Source organism: Astatotilapia calliptera, chromosome 3, assembly GCF_964374335.1.
Source record: "Astatotilapia calliptera chromosome 3, fAstCal68.1, whole genome shotgun sequence".
In the NCBI taxonomy this organism is placed as follows: domain Eukaryota; kingdom Metazoa; phylum Chordata; class Actinopteri; order Cichliformes; family Cichlidae; genus Astatotilapia; species Astatotilapia calliptera.
The window spans coordinates 27,926,769-27,942,774 of record NC_137424.1 but is presented as its reverse complement, the minus strand read 5'-3'; the positions used below and the strand labels follow the sequence as shown (position 1 = coordinate 27,942,774).

General features: G+C 39.4%; 1 protein-coding gene across 6 annotated transcripts in view; it reads left to right on the top strand.

The window, feature by feature from the left end:
- sorcs2 (sortilin-related VPS10 domain containing receptor 2) overlaps positions 1–16,006 on the top strand; it is a 361,031-nt gene that overhangs the window by 328,036 nt on the left and 16,989 nt on the right. For all 6 annotated transcript variants that reach the window (XM_026160590.2, XM_026160585.2, XM_026160578.2 and 3 more), the window contains exons 12-14: positions 4,087–4,163; positions 4,353–4,444; positions 14,158–14,265. In XM_026160590.2, coding sequence (XP_026016375.1) covers positions 4,087–4,163; positions 4,353–4,444; positions 14,158–14,265 — 277 coding nt within the window. The remainder of the gene's footprint in view (positions 1–4,086; positions 4,164–4,352; positions 4,445–14,157; positions 14,266–16,006) is intronic.

Genomic DNA, 16,006 nt, shown 5'->3' with positions numbered 1-16,006 from the left:
ATACGGCACTACGTTGCCTGGCGGACGGACATGTGACCAGTGTTACCACTCTTGTACCCTTGTACTCTTGTGTGTCTGATCACATGCCCTTCCGCCAGGCAACGTAGTGCCGTACAACAGCGGAACAACCAAAACAATCGTCTTACGATATCACAAAAGTCATGGACGATCCATAGAAAAGCTGCACCTGACTAAAAGCCGCAGGGTTCAAAGCTTGTGCAAAAAGTAGCGCCTTATAGCCCGAAACTTACAGTATATCAGAGTAGATCGGTGTATCAGAGGGACAGCTCAGGTTGACAAAGAGCCAAGGCTGAGATGGTTTGGACATGTGCAGAGGAGGGATAGTGGATATACTGGACAAAGAATATTAAATATGGCTCTGCCAGGCAGGAGGAAGAGAAGAAGATCAAAGAGAAGATTTGCTGATGCTGTGATGGAGGACATGCAAAGGGCTGGTGTGAATGAGGAGGATGGGTAGAGTGACATGGAAGCAGTACAGCAGCAAGCCCCTAATATAAAGTGAGATGGAAAAGTCTATCCATGCCATCCATCCAATGAAATAGTCTTGAGTCTTCATTTGCCAATGTAGCGATCTATTGAAACCTGTACAAATACAATATCATGTAAATATAATTTAAAAGGCAAAACCCAGAGTTTGTACAATTTTGTCTAGCTTGAAAGTCAAGATTCGAGATGACTACCTTTATTCTTCCGCACAGCCTAAACTCTCCAAGGATGTTAGCTGCCTTTTTTTCCTTTCCCACACTGCTTCAGTAATGTTAAGTTCTGGGTTCCATGTGTGATAGTGTTCAACTGTGCGTTTTTCTATCCAGGTATATTTTTACAGCATTGGAAGTGGGTTTGGGATAATTATCGGGCTGAAAAATGATTGGCCATTAGCCAATTGCTTTCCAGGCACTTTTGATATTGCAAGCCAGATCAAAATCAGACAGTGTTTTCTGTATTCATAAGTTCATCAGGTTTGACAAGATCTCCAACACCACTGACTGAAATTCAGTACCAAACCATCACAGATGGTTTGTTGTTCAGTGTAACAAGTATTCCAAACAAACTGCCAATGCAGTAAAAACATACCTAATTATAAAAAAACCACGATGAAACGTTACCAGTCATGTATTGGCCTCCCCAGTGCTAAGATCTCAATGTAACTGAATCAGTGTGGGGTCATCTTAGCAGAGAACAGAGAAAAAGCAGCCACTATCTCAAAAGGATCTTTGGAATGTCCTTCAAGTATCAAGGAGAACTATTCCTGAAGACAACTTAAAGGAATGACAAAAAGAAAGCTTGCCTAAGAGAATTCAGGCTGTGCTGAAGAATAAAGGTGAATAAAGTTTGTTACAACTGAACAAATTTGAGTTTTTTTTTCTTTTATATTGTATTTCCCAGCAATTTCCCATTTTCCTATCAAAATATAAAGAAATAAGGTGTGGCTCAAGATTTTTGCACAGTATTTATGTAAAGAGTTTGCATGGTTAGGCAAGAAAACCCCTTTCCTCCAGAGAAAAAATACAGTTAATTTACCAAGGGAAAAGCTTTGGCTGTTCCTTTCTGTCTGTGCAGTGGTGGAGTATAAAACTGCTGCCACACTGCTTCATGCCTGGGGACTTTTACACAAGGTGGAGTTTACTAAACTGCCAGCAATTTTATTTATTGGATACTTTACTATATTTGTCTTTGTGGGGGCATTGCTGACAGAAAGCAAAAAAGGCTTGAAAATGAAATTAAGTCAGTGAGTAAGCTGCCTGTGTCTGTTTGTGAAAAAGAGAAAACAAGCCATTTAAGTCACACTTTTGATTTTCTACTAAAGCCCATTTCTGCTTAAAAAAAAAAAACTCTCACAGAAACAAAGACACACAGTATAGTTTTTGAATTGAATTTTATTTATATAGAAAAGAAAGAAAGTGTACTTTATTGATCCCCGTGGGGAAATTCCTCTCTGCATTTAACCCATTCATTCAGTGAAGCAGTGGGCAGCCATTGGCCGCCCAGGGAGCAGTGTGTAGGGATGGTACCTTGCTCAGGGGTACCTCAGGGTAGCTGTTCAGGGGAATCGAACCCCCGACCTTCCGATCATGGGGCCACCACTCTACCTACTGAGCTATCCCTGCCCACAGTTACCACAGGACACTGAGCTGCATCAAGGTGTGCCATGCTCTCCAAGCTAGGCCCACCCTTAGACAACCACAACAAGAACAATGGGACTATATCAGAAACTGAGTGACTCTTATATGCCCCATCTCCAGCATTGCCTTCAATTCTTTGAGAACCATTTTGCTTTGGTGTTTTTGCAGCCTATAGGGTTGTAACTGAACTGACAGCCTTGGGAAAGTTACCAAAATATACTTTATGAGGTTAGTGCAACCTGGCCCCAGTGAAAAAACGCATCAGATATAGCTCAGTTGCAACTTAGCTATATATGCACTCTCAGCCGGTGAGAGATGGTTATCACAGGGAAGCACGTTCACCTAGCTCACCAGAGACACAAGCTTCGCCTTCTTCCATGCTTTTAGGAAGTTGAAATGGTAAATCTAAGTTGCTCTGCCTCTGTCAGTTCACACAACTTCATAATAAACAATCCCCACTTGGGAATATGTGTGACCTAAATAGGCTCTTGTCTATTTATGTAGAGCAGAATAAGTTCATTTGAATTGACTTGGTCCCCTGTAATAAAGCTCTTACCTTGTGTAAGTTCATAATAATACACTTGACTGGGACTTCCATGAGGGTTAGGAGGTGTCGAGGTGATTTTGGCATAGACACTGGATTAACCAGCTGGCATTCAGGACAGGATAGGCAACACTAGCACAAATGCTAGTGTTGCACTAGCACAAATGCCAGTAAAATCAGGCCTATTCTTTTCATAGTTTACAGGCCAGGTATGGGTTTGTAATGGGCTGCCTGAAAAGCCATTTCCCAGCAGCTCTTCACCACCAGCAACTGGTGTTCTCTTCACCAACACAAGTGTCCCTCTCTACAGTATCACATGACCTCACATCAGCATTCAGAGCACACCGTCAGATATTGCCCCACTAACTTATTATTCTGTCCAATCTATACTTAGAATCAGTGGATGCATACTGTAAGGCATAGTTGTAGTCATTGTTTTGCACTTATATTTAATTTAAGTGGTACTACATTTGCACATTCCCATTCACACACTTAATACTCACCCACCATGCTTCAACCAAATTCCCGAGGCAAACCCGATTCTGGTTGATTTTGGACTGTGTATGGCCCTATAACCATAGCCTACGGTATACCACCTCGAGTCCTTACTGGAATCGTGTATGACCCTCATAGGTTGGGGGAAGATGACAGAGGCCTGGAGAAGGAGACATCCTGGCCCCTTAAGTACCTGCCTTAACCTGGCTCCTAAATACGTGGACTCTTATTTAGGAGGTACCAGGGCTGCCCACTTCTCCAGCACTCTTCCACTGATATCTGAAAAAAATAACCAAAAAATAACCTTTAACCTTCCGAATTAGTCCAGAAACCAGTGGGTGACATCTTCATTGGCTAAATTAATTTTTCACAAAACATACATCATACGTCTGTATAACCTGTTGGGGTCTTCACTGGTTGTCTGGAAACTTTATAGCAACAACATTACCAAAAAAGTTATTAAAATTAGTGACGTGTTACTGAAGCACACACATTGTAGCTACATTTTAATTTAAAAAAGAAGTACAAACTCTAAATCCTTAAGATATTCGGGTTTAAAGCGTAACTTTACTAAATCAGAAAATCTATTCCGATATTCAAATATACGCCTCCAGCTTTGATCAGAGAAAGAGATAAATCCTTTTTTATAACTTAGCTAATTTTGGCAGATTCAGAATTCAAACATATTCTCTCCTTTTGGCCAAATGTAAAAAAAACAAACAAAAAAACCCCACACACAGCAATAAAAAGTTCTCGAGGAGCGCTCAACCTTTGTGACTTTGTCTCTTCAGTTATTCCCTTTCTAGCATCCCTAACACAGTTTGAATCCATTATTGTTGCCTGCCCCACATGAAGGCTCACTTCATGCCTGATAAAATTCTCCATTCCTCATTGTGCCTTCAGGTAACCTGGGCTCCAAGCTAGTAGAGTATAAGGAAGAAATGTATATCTCTTCAGACTGCGGAAAGACGTGGAGACAGGTACACATCCTCTATCTTAATTCTTCTTTTATACTGCTTCACTCTTCCCATTCTGACCTCACCATTTCAGCTTTCCACTGAGGAGAATCTGAGAGGATAAAAAAGTATATTATATCTATCATTTCAAATTGTTTATTAGCCTTTGACTGTCATGCCTTTTGTTATTTCTAAATATGTTGCTTTTGAAAGGTGTTTGAGGAGGAGCATCATATCCTGTATCTGGACCACGGTGGTGTCATCGTTGCCATCAAAGATACCTCGATTCCCCTCAAGATACTCAAGTAAGATTACAGACAAAGACAGTAATGCTTACTCCTTGCTGCTGCTATAAGACATTGTTTAATGGAGTGTGATTTTTTTCATGATTGGCTTCTTATTAAAGCCTTTTAGTGTCACCAAAATCAGTTATAATCAATATAATGAAAGTTAATGGAATGATTTATTCTGAAATTCACTGGTAACAGTGATCATCCGTTAGAAGCCTGTGACAGTCAATCAATAAGTATGCTTTTAATTGTAGCCCTAGTTTTATATGCATGACTGACAAAATGGAAAAAAACGAAGTAATCAAGGAGATGTTAAATCAACGGGAGACAAAAGTAAAAATGATTAACAGTAAAGAAACACTCACTCCAATGTAGAGTCAGTCAGTGGATGTTCAAAATGCCATGCGATCATTGTTATGCAGACGTTGAATTGAGATGTTTATACCGTTTTTGCAAATGTAACAACCCCTGCAAAGTATTATGTTTTGGGTGCATTTCTTATATAAATGTTGCTTAGTATAATTGCATACTTGTAGATTTTGAAAAAGTTTCGATTTCTGGTACGGTACCTTGAATTTTTTAAAAACGATTCTCTCTCCTTCCCCTTAGTTCACAAATACAGTTTCTACCTCAGCAAGATAATATCTCACTGACCTTAATAAATAAGGATCAAATAATGAGGGCGCATAGATAAGACAGTGCTCAGGAAAAAAAAGAAAAAAGAAAAGCATTTATCACAAATTTAAATCAAATGACTTTTCGGATAGGAACAGAATCCTTGACATTCTTCCCTCACTTTGGCTTGGGTAAAAAGGGAACTTCTTAAGTAATAGAAGTGTGAATGTTCATTATTACCACTTTATTATGTAAAATCAAAATAATGTAATCTGATATTTCTTACTTCCAAGACTCACTCCTTTTGTATAGTTTGTTCTGGAGTCAGAAATGAATTCCTTGACCCCCCCAAAATTCTCACTTTCACGTCTATGTTATAGCACTAAGAGTGAGAGCCACACACTAAACATTATTGTTCAATTTTCCAATTTTAAGTTTTATTCGTATGGTGCCAAATCAAAAACACAGTCACCTCAAGGATGCCTTATATTGTAACATAAAGACCCTATAATAATAACAACAACAACAACAACAACAACAACAACAACAACAACAACAACAACAACAATAATAATAATAATAATAATTATTATTATTATTATTATTATTATTATTATTATGACAAAATACAATTTTGTTCTTTAAGTTGCCGGTCACATTTACAGACTTTTAGAAAAAAGGATAATTTTTCAGTCCTGCAAGTCCTTATGTAGCCTTTTTAAAGCTATAATTCTATATCCAAGCTTGATTTTCATGCTTAATTTAGCTGGCATGGCAGGGTAATGTGCATCTGCCAGACAAATGCCAAAGCCAAATCAAAGTTTACTCTTTGCAAACTAGTTTATTATAATCAATCATACCTTCAATGGAAAAATAATGCATGCCACTTAACCATATTAACTAGCAATGTTATAATAAAGGTCTAAAGGTTATTCCTTTCTTTTTTGTAGTTGAGACTTGTTTCCATGAAAGTTTGGTTTTATTCCTATATTATTTTAGGTGATCCCTCCCAAAGCATCAGTTACTGCCAGCCTGTTGACATTCTGATACGAATGTCTTTAAAGAGGTGCCAGATATACCCTTTCCATATGCGCCTTGACTGCTGAAATATCGTGCACATGAATAATAGATGAAGCAGCACTGGCATTAGTGGATTAGTGCAGTACATCTTATTTTGTATCCTTTTTGTAGCTGTGTATTTAAACTTTGCTTCCTTTGGTTTTCATTCATGTTTTGTTGATAGTCTAAGTAACACTACACCTGGTTAGGTTTAGGCTCTGAAAAATACTTTGTTATGTGGTTGAAGTAAAAATATTGCCCCTGCAAATGATTAAACCTACAAGTTAGAAAATTAAAGTTGGCTACTGTATTTAAAAGTGACAGCAAGGGGTTCTTTTCAGGTGTAAACATCTGGAGAGTTTGGAGTGACAGGCCCACGTTCCTATAGCCTAAACCCAGATATCAAAGGGGTGATTGTGCATTATTCAGAAAGGCAAACAGCTTTGACAGCATTCCACTTTTCAATGCCCTGGAAATGTGAAGAATCTGAATATTTTGCTGACTTGGTGTAATGCATGTAATGCATATTAGGTGTTCATGAGGTATGGAGAACAGAGACCTAGAGACAACTAAAAACACTTGCCTTTTCAGCATGCTAGCTGCATATATATCAATGTTTGAGTAGTCGTCAGAAGAACGTAAAAAGGTATACTGAGGATAAACCAAGCCAATTCCGCTATACCTGGTGCGCGTAAGAAAATTATCAATATGTTTTTTGTTACATTTTTGTTTGGTGGTGTGGTTTTTCTAATGTGAAATATGTGCTGTGGCTCCAAAAAGTTGGAAAATACTGCCCTTTATAAACAAAATTACTGATTGCATTATGAAGAATTATCAACAACAACATTTTTATACCACACACAAAACACATTTTTATCCGTTATACATTAGTATGCAGCCTTTCTCTATATCCACAGTACTTTGCTGTGCTATAAATTGCATATACAGTGCACCCTGAAAAATGATCCTAAAACCTGGGACACTGCAGTTCATGGTCAGCCTTTGAATGGTGTCTTTTCTGCTTTGTATGTCATCTGGCATACTTCTGAACTTCTGAACAGTAATGTATTGGAAAGTGTAAGTTGTATTTATAAGCGTCACTATTAAGATTTATTATTAACCTTTTTTACCTAGAAGTGAAACTCTTGAGGATAAGTATTTCTTCTGTGTACATGTGAGAGACAACATTATGATTTTGTCCAGTCCCATTGTTTGTTTTTTTAATCTTAGAAAGTTTTCTTTTGAACCTTGGTATTATACTTCATAGTTTAATGTGAACTTCTCCTATTAACTGCTTTAGAAGGTAGTCATTAGTGGTAAAAACTGGAATATATTTTATTTTACTTCACATTAGGGAAGTAATGTGATTGTTTTTTTCTTTTAGGGGTAATGTATTCCTTTTATATTAAAGAGCTTTCAGTAAGTCTGTGGCCTGGTTTAACCTATCACACACAGCAAGCAAAGATGACAAAAAAGTGTATAATGGCAAGAAAAGGAAAAATATATTAGTAAACAAGTATAGGTGGAGGACTGGGTAGGTTGTCAGTACTTGTATATTAAGAACTGTTCTTGACCTGAAATGCTTCTTCATAAAGTCCTCCAAATTTATACACTCCATACTATCTTTCCAAATCCTGAAAATATGACTTGTTCCCAGATTCTGTAGTGCCTTTGACTCTCCAAAATGATTACACCATGTTCCCAAGCGGGGGTAAGATAGCTACAACTGTGTGCATCAAAGCCATGCCATTTCACAGACACTTGAAGAGTGCATCTCGACTTTTATAAGTGACTGTACACACACACACACTCCCTCAAATCATTTCCGATAATTCCCCAGCTCCTCATACACTCACTCAAACTTGAATGAGTTTTTTTTTTACACTCTGTAGCTCTCACAAGGCATTCATATCAGCTAATTATGAAAAGGCAGCAGGCTGAGAAATGAGAAGACTCCCTAGCACACTGCCTGTATACAGGGAGTGCAGAATTATTAGGCAAGTTGTATTTTTGAGGAATAATTTTATTATTGAACAACAACCATGTTCTCAGTGAACCCAAAAAACTCATTAATATCAAAGCTGAATGTTTTTGGAAGTAGTTTTTAGTTTGTTTTTAGTTTTAGCTATTTTAGGGGGATATCTGTGTGTGCAGGTGACTATTACTGTGCATAATTATTAGGCCACGTAACAAAAAACAAATATATACCCATTTCAATTATTTATTTTTACCAGTGAAACCAATATAACATCTCCACATTCACAAATATACATTTCTGACATTCAAAAACAAAACAAAAACAAATCAGCGACCAACATAGCCACCTTTCTTTGCAAGGACACTCAAAAGCCTGCCATCCATGGATTCTGTCAGTGTTTTGATCTGTTCACCATCAACCTTGCGTGCAGCAGCATCCACAGCCTCCCAGACACTGTTCAGAGAGGTGTACTGTTTTCCCTCCTTGTAAAACTCACATTTGATGATGGACCACAGGTTCTCAATGGGGTTCAGATCAGGTGAACAAGGAGGCCATGTCATTAGTTTTTCTTCTTTTATACCCTTTCTTGCCAGCCACGCTGTGGAGTACTTGGACGAGTGTGATGGAGCATTGTCCTGCATGAAAATCATGTTTTTCTTGAAGGATGCAGACTTCTTCCTGTACCACTGCTTGAAGAAGGTGTCTTCCAGAAACTGGCAGTAGGACTGGGAGTTGAGCTTGACTCCATCCTCAACCCGAAAAGGCCCCACAAGCTCATCTTTGATGATACCAGCCCAAACCAGTACTCCACCTCCACCTTGCTGGCGTCTGAGTCGGACTGGAGCTCTCTGCCCTTTACCAATCCAGCCACGGGCCCATCCATCTGGCCCATCAAGACTCACTCTCATTTCATCAGTCCATAAAACCTTAGAAAAACCAGTCTTGAGATATTTCTTGGCCCAGTCTTGACGTTTCAGCTTGTGTGTCTTGTTCAGTGGTGGTCGTCTTGGCCATGTCTCTGAGTATTGCACACCTTGTGCTTTTGGGCACTCCAGTGATATTGCAGCTCTGAAATATGGCCAAACTGGTGGCAAGTGGCATCTTGGCAGCTGCACGCTTGACTTTTCTCAGTTCATATTACTAAAAGATGGAAACGAGATAATTAATTAGTTTGGTGAATGAGGGAGCAGAATTTTCACTTCAGGGTTAACCCTGGATTTTCTGTACAATAAAAGAGGTTTTCTTCTTACTGGGGTAAGGTGGTGTGGTAACTTACACTGAGAGCCTTAGAGAGCAACAGATAATGGATGGTTGAGTGATTCCTAGAAGATCCTTCGGACCTCTGCCAGGAGAGTAGGAGGGTCTTTCTCCTTTCTACCCATTGTTTTTTATCAGCTTTGCTTCTTTGTCTCTGTGAGGTTAAGCCAGGCCACACAGATATAATTATAGCTCTTTATTGTCAAAGGAGCTTGCAAAGAAAAGCGTCTGGACTTCTTTAAGTTGCTTGAAGACGTTTCACCTCTCATCCGAGAAGCTTCTTCAGTTCTAAGGTTAAATGGGGGAGAGTCCCAGATTTAAACCTAGTGGGAGTATCCCCCCACAGAGGGACAAAAGGACCCCCTGATTGATGATCTTTTAATCGCCTGAGCCAAGGTGTGAAAATGGGTGTGGGTCCCAATCAGCCAGGGTTTCGGGTGAGCTCATTGTGAAACCTGGCCCCACCTTATCATGCGAATTCCTGAGGTCAGATGGCCCAGGATGTGAGTGGGCGTTAAGGCGTCTGGGGAGGGAACTCAAAACTGGATTATAGATGGCAGACAGTTGGTGTCGTAAACCACCGCCTCTGTTCAAAGATGGTCGCTCACAGTGGACATAGATGGCTTCTTTCACTCCTCTTTCAAACCATCTGTCCTCTCTGTCCAAAATGTGAACATTGGCATCCTCAAAAGAGTGTCCTTTATCCTTAAGATGCAGATGGACTGCTGAGTCTTGTCCTGTGGAGGTGGCTCTTCTGTGTTGTGCCATGCGCTTGTGAAGTGGCTGTTTGGTCTCTCCAATGTAGAGGTCTGGGCATTCCTCGCTGCACTGTACAGCATACACCACATTGTTAAGTCTGTGTTTTGGCGTTTTGTCTTTCGGGTGAACCAGTTTTTGTCTGAGTGTGTTGCTGGGTCTGAAATGCACCAGGATGTCATGCTTGGAGAAAACTCTCCTGAGTTTTTCTGATACACCGGCTACATAGAGGATGACAATGTTGTTGCGTCTGTCCTTCTTATCCTCCCTCGCTGGTGTCTGATCTTCTTTTCTGTGCCTCTTTGCTGACTTTAAGAACGCCCATTTAGGATTGCCGCACGTTTTGAGTGCTTCCTTTTGAGTGGAGATTGTCAGAAAACGACTACAAGAAGACAGCTCCTTGGAAGACAGGACCAACTTCACACCCGATCAGATTTGCACACTGTTAGACCTCTGCCTTACCACAACATACTTCAAATACAACGAAGGCTTCTACAGACAAAAACATGGCTGTGCCATGGACTCCCCCGTGTCACCTATTGTAGCCAACCTTTACATGGAAGAAGTGGAAAGGAAGGCTCTTGGCTCTTTCAAAGGAAGAGTACCCAGCCACTGGTACAGATATGTAGACGACACCTGGGTCAAAATCAAGACACAAGAAGTGGAATCCTTCACTGTGCACATTAACGCTGTGGATTAAAACATCAAGTTCACCAGGGAAGACACAAAGGACGACTGTTTGCCTTTCCTGGACTGTGCTGTGCACATTGAAGAGAACGGCAACCTTAACATAGAACCGGAAGCCCACACACACGGACCAGTACCTCCTCTTTGACTCCCATCACCCTCTGGAACACAAACTTGGAGTAATTAGGACGCTTTTCTTTGCAAGCTCCTTTGACTACAATGACCTGGATGACTGAGAACCTTCACAGACATAAAGCTCTTTATTATAAAAAGAATAACTCTAAAAGAGAAAAAAGGCATTATTGCTCAACGAGTCCATCATCAGTTGCCATCTGGTCAAAGTTTCCATGGTCTTTAGGGATCGTATTTATACGTATAGAAAGCTGACAAAAAGCAGTTCAAATATATATCATATTTAGTTACTATGATAAGAACTGATCATGCAGGATGATGGCACTAAACCTGTCTAGTCACTGCGTTATGCCTCATTTTATGTAACTATGTGTTTTGTTAGATAGCAATGTCTTTTTTCTTTCCTCGGTCAAATGAACCAAAGTCTAAAAGAGCCTTTAGCGCCTCATTTACTATTCACTCATCCATATCACTCATACCATTATTACTGATAAATAACAAAATCATTCTGGTGAAAGACTTTTAGGGTCTCAGCATGCCTCGAATTACCTGTGATCTGCTGTCTGATCACTTTGAAGGGCAAATGTTTTTATAGTTAATCCAAATGACCAAACTCAGAGGCAAGGAATTTGGACGAACCGTCCCCTTGGCAGTTTTATTCTGCTTTCTTGTTCTAATGCCAAGAACTCTCTTGGTGGTGCCCATTAGTGTCTTTGTCCTGTAGATAATAAAACTTGAACTGTCAGAAGTCTTTCATGATGTTGCGCTTGGTTGTACACGTCAGATGTTACAAGAAGTAGTGAGTAGAAATGAAGGAACAGAGTCTGAGTGAAATTCATAGCCTGCTTACATTCACACCTCAGTACTCCTTGATTCATCAATTTTAAGGAATTAAAGTTGAAAGGCCCCAAGACGTAACTGATTCTGCCTTTGGAAAGTGGCTTCACACACTGTTAGATTAGAGAACCCTTTGTTTGACGCATAAAAAGGCCTAGCAAGGCCTAGCTTTGATGGCTTTGTATATCCATTCTGTTTTTCTTTCACAGTGCCTGTTTACCCAGTGATTATCTTATTGCACTCCTTGTTAGGACATCGTTAAAACACAGCCCGCAGAGCGAGCCACACACTGCTCGATTCAACATTGATCCCTCTCCATCACACAGTCACACTTATTCAGTACTGCTGCCACTGTTGATGGCATGAGTTGTCGGCACAGTAAATAAAGCTGGGCAGATGGCTCTTCTTGCTTGCTTCACAAACCTCATTTTAGACAGGACTAAAGAAAACTTGAATAACAGACATTTGAGTTTCACAAAAAGGATCTCATTGTGACTAAAAGCATAAAAAGCACTTAATTAGCAATGAATTATATTTTGTCAATTTTCTATGTATAGACAACTTCAGTGATCCAACTTTGTTATGTATGTGCATTTTGGCACTACATAGTTTTACTTATAAAAAACAAATTACACAGTTCTTATACACATTTTTACCAATGAATTTCCATGACTTTCGAATGATGTTTCATTTAACCTACTAAAAATATCTGTTGTAAACGTATATTTCATTCTGTTAAAAATTGAGTTTTCTGTCCCACTGTCACAAGAGTTTGCTTATGAGGGGGTATCTATTATTGTAGGGTTTTTACAACATGGCATGCCTTGAGGCAACTATTGTTGTCTATAACCCTATATAGATAAAATTGAATTGAAGTGAACATGAAGGAAATCAAAAGGTACACCCTCATCTCATATTAACCAGTTTTAAATTGAACAGTTTTCTACTGCATAAGCTTTTGGGGGTTTTTTTTAATCTAAAGTTCAAACTCCTCACTCATTGTGTGATTCAGTATCTTGTCTGGCAGCCTTGGATTAAAGAACCAACCTTCTGACTAGCAGATGATCTGCTCTGCCTCCTAAGCTACAGCCACCTTATTATCTCACTAAGATAATTCTGGTGAAAGACCATAGCTATGGAAAGCACCTAGCTGCTCCCATGTTTAGAATATCAAACATTTTGCAATCACTTTTTGTATGGTTTTTTTTTTTTTTGCCTGTCCCGTTTGGCTCTTTTGCCATCAGAATTGTTGTCTAAAGGCAAAGAAAGATGCCCAACGGATTTACTTTACCAAATTAACCACCCCAGCCTTGCCGTAATGGTCCATTTGATTCACCTTTTATTGTTTATTTTATTTTCACTTACTGAATATGGGACAGACTTGACTGGGGGAAAGAAGGGGAGAAAGAAAGAGGGAAAGAGAAACAGCTGAGAAGAGGGACGGGGGAGAAGGGCAAAAGACAAAAACCAACAGAATGGGATAAAATAAGCATTTTGTTGGTAAGAATGTGTGCAGTATCCAGTGTGTGAATGTGTGTGTGAATGGGTGGATGACTGGATATGTAAAGCGCTTTGGGGTCCTTAGGGACGAGTAAAGTGCTATACAAATACAGGCCATTTACCATTTACCATTTATCCCACATAGAAAACATGTCAAGACTCTGCAAACAAAGTATTGTTTGACCTAATATGAATGTTAGGTAGTTGATCATAACCATATTTCCATGGCTTTGCCAAAATTTTATGCGATTACTTTCAAAAATGAATTACACAAATCTTAGTTGTTTTTATCTCAAAAGACAATAATACTTTTAATTCAGAAATGTTTTAACAGAGCTACATTTCAAATATAAAACAGTACATGTGCTCTGTATTGATTCTAACGGTACATAAAATTTAGTATCTGATAAATAATTTTATCCATATTGCAGTTGGTTTAAAGAACTAATAATTTCAGTGAGTCTGCCAGGCCCGTAAACAATGGCAAACAATAGCTACAAGCTAGCTATGAGCTGAAAAAGTTACCTTAACATCTGATAGCTTTCTGAACCAAACAGAGGGACAATGTGAGAAACTGTACTGAAAATAAACTGAAATTACACCATGAAGTGGATACACCAGTTTTCTAGGATGCACTAGGTATTCAGCATTTAGCTAGTTGTGCTAATCACGCAGGTTTTAGACAGACAGTATAAAGGGCAACATAATCTAAATTCATTAAGTACCAAATGAAATCAACATTAGAAGTACCAAATGATAAGTCTAATGTTGATTTCTAGTATTTTGATTGTTATTTAAGATTTCATTTGCTGACATCAGGGCAAGGCTCTTTTGTTATATCTGAAGACAGTTTCATGAGACTCTGCTTCTGTCTTGGTGATTCTGAACACTTCATCCTTTCCCACAGGTTCAGTATTGATGAAGGACGGACGTGGAACATTCACAACTTTACAAGCACCTCCGTGTTCGTCGATGGACTTCTGAGTGAGCCAGGAGATGAGACCCTGGTCATGACGTGAGTGAAAATTTCAATTTCAGTGCTTCTGCCAGAATGATAAAACACACTGTTCAGTTAAATTAACTGAAAAGGGTCTGAAATTTTAGGTGCCTTTTAAAAAAATACAAATTCAAACTTTCCTTTATGTAGCTGACAATATATTCTCTCATATTCCATATCTATTCAGCATTGTGGAGAAGAATTTAAATACCTTACATCTCCTACAATTTACCTTTTATTGTATCCTTAACTCTTCCTGTACTCGTATACGTTTTTAATAAGTTGTCTGAAAGGTCTACCGGGTAATAGAGTACATTTAAAGGAGCTCATTTTTCTTTTCCAATAAAGCAGTCCCCCTTTTTGGAGAGTGGCACCTAGTTTCTCTTCAGTTTCACATTAAAGCAGAGAATGATGGGAGCAGAGGACCCCTACATACTCACCTGCTGACATATTACTCCCATAGTCTGCTAAGTATTTGTGAACGCATCCTGAGCAGGCTTAGACTAGTACAGCAGTACAGGCAGCTTAGTTAGCGTCTACGGTGCTGTGCATAAGTCTTGAGCCATAAGCCCTCATTTCTTTATATACAGCTTGAAAGACAGTATTGTATGAACAGGGGTCGGATTCAGATTCGGATTTGCCACTCTCAGCCAAACGGCCTATGGGCGCCTGCTCATCCCAGTGAGCTAAACCAAGGCCTGAGAACCTTTACACTCTAACACAGCCTAATCACCTTCCTCTGTCTCACCATATCCCCTGCATCCTCATCTTTTACACTAACGCTCTGCTTGTCCTCCTTCACTAGGTCCATGGACCTCCTCTGTGATTGCTCTTATTTTCTTCTGCCTGGCAGCTTGATATACAGCATTATTTGTCCAAACTCTTTACTATCTCATTATTTGCCTCTCTAACATTGTCTTCAAAGTACTCAACCTGAGCCGTCTCTCTGATATACTAATTTCTAATACTGTCCATTTGGTCTCTCCCAACAAAAATTTGAGCATCAGCCTCATATTAGTTGAAACTGTCCATCTTCACTACCTCTGCTCCTTGTATTGTCACTCTTTCTCATTCACATTGCTTCTTCTGACTTTCACTCCTCTTCTCTCCAACGTATCCCTCCACCTTTCCAGGCTCTCCCACCTACTCCTCCCTACACAATCACAGTGTTAACTGTGAACATCTTTATCCACAAAGACTCCTGCCTGATTGCATCTGTCAGCTTGTCTATCACTGTTGTAAACAAGAAGGGGGTCAAAGCCAGTACCTGTTTGTAATTCCACCTGTCTCCCTGTCCTCATTCATGTCCTGGCCTCACGTACATTTCTGCCAATCCTGACTTCCTAATGCTGTAGCATAGAGTTTGGCAACCTATCATATTGTTTCTCGAAATCCTCAAAAGCATTTTGCAAAACCTTCTGACCTTTTCTGTACTTCCTGATCAGCACTTTCAAAGAAAATATTACATCTACCATCAACGGATTCATAGCTTATCGGTATCATCTTCATCAGTCTGTAATTACTATAACTCTTTTGTTCTTGAAAACTGGTACCACTACAGTTTTCGATTTCTTTGGCTTCTCACTCTATGAGTACTGAATATCAACTGCAGGTAGCTTTAGGTGCAGATGTCAGGCGTTCATATCTTTTTAGGCGTAAAGTCTGTCTTCTCTTGCTTGCTCTCTCTCTCTCACTCGCTCTCTCCAAATCTCTCCATCTCTAAGTTAGCAGGAGTGACACTTGTCACATCATCTTAGAC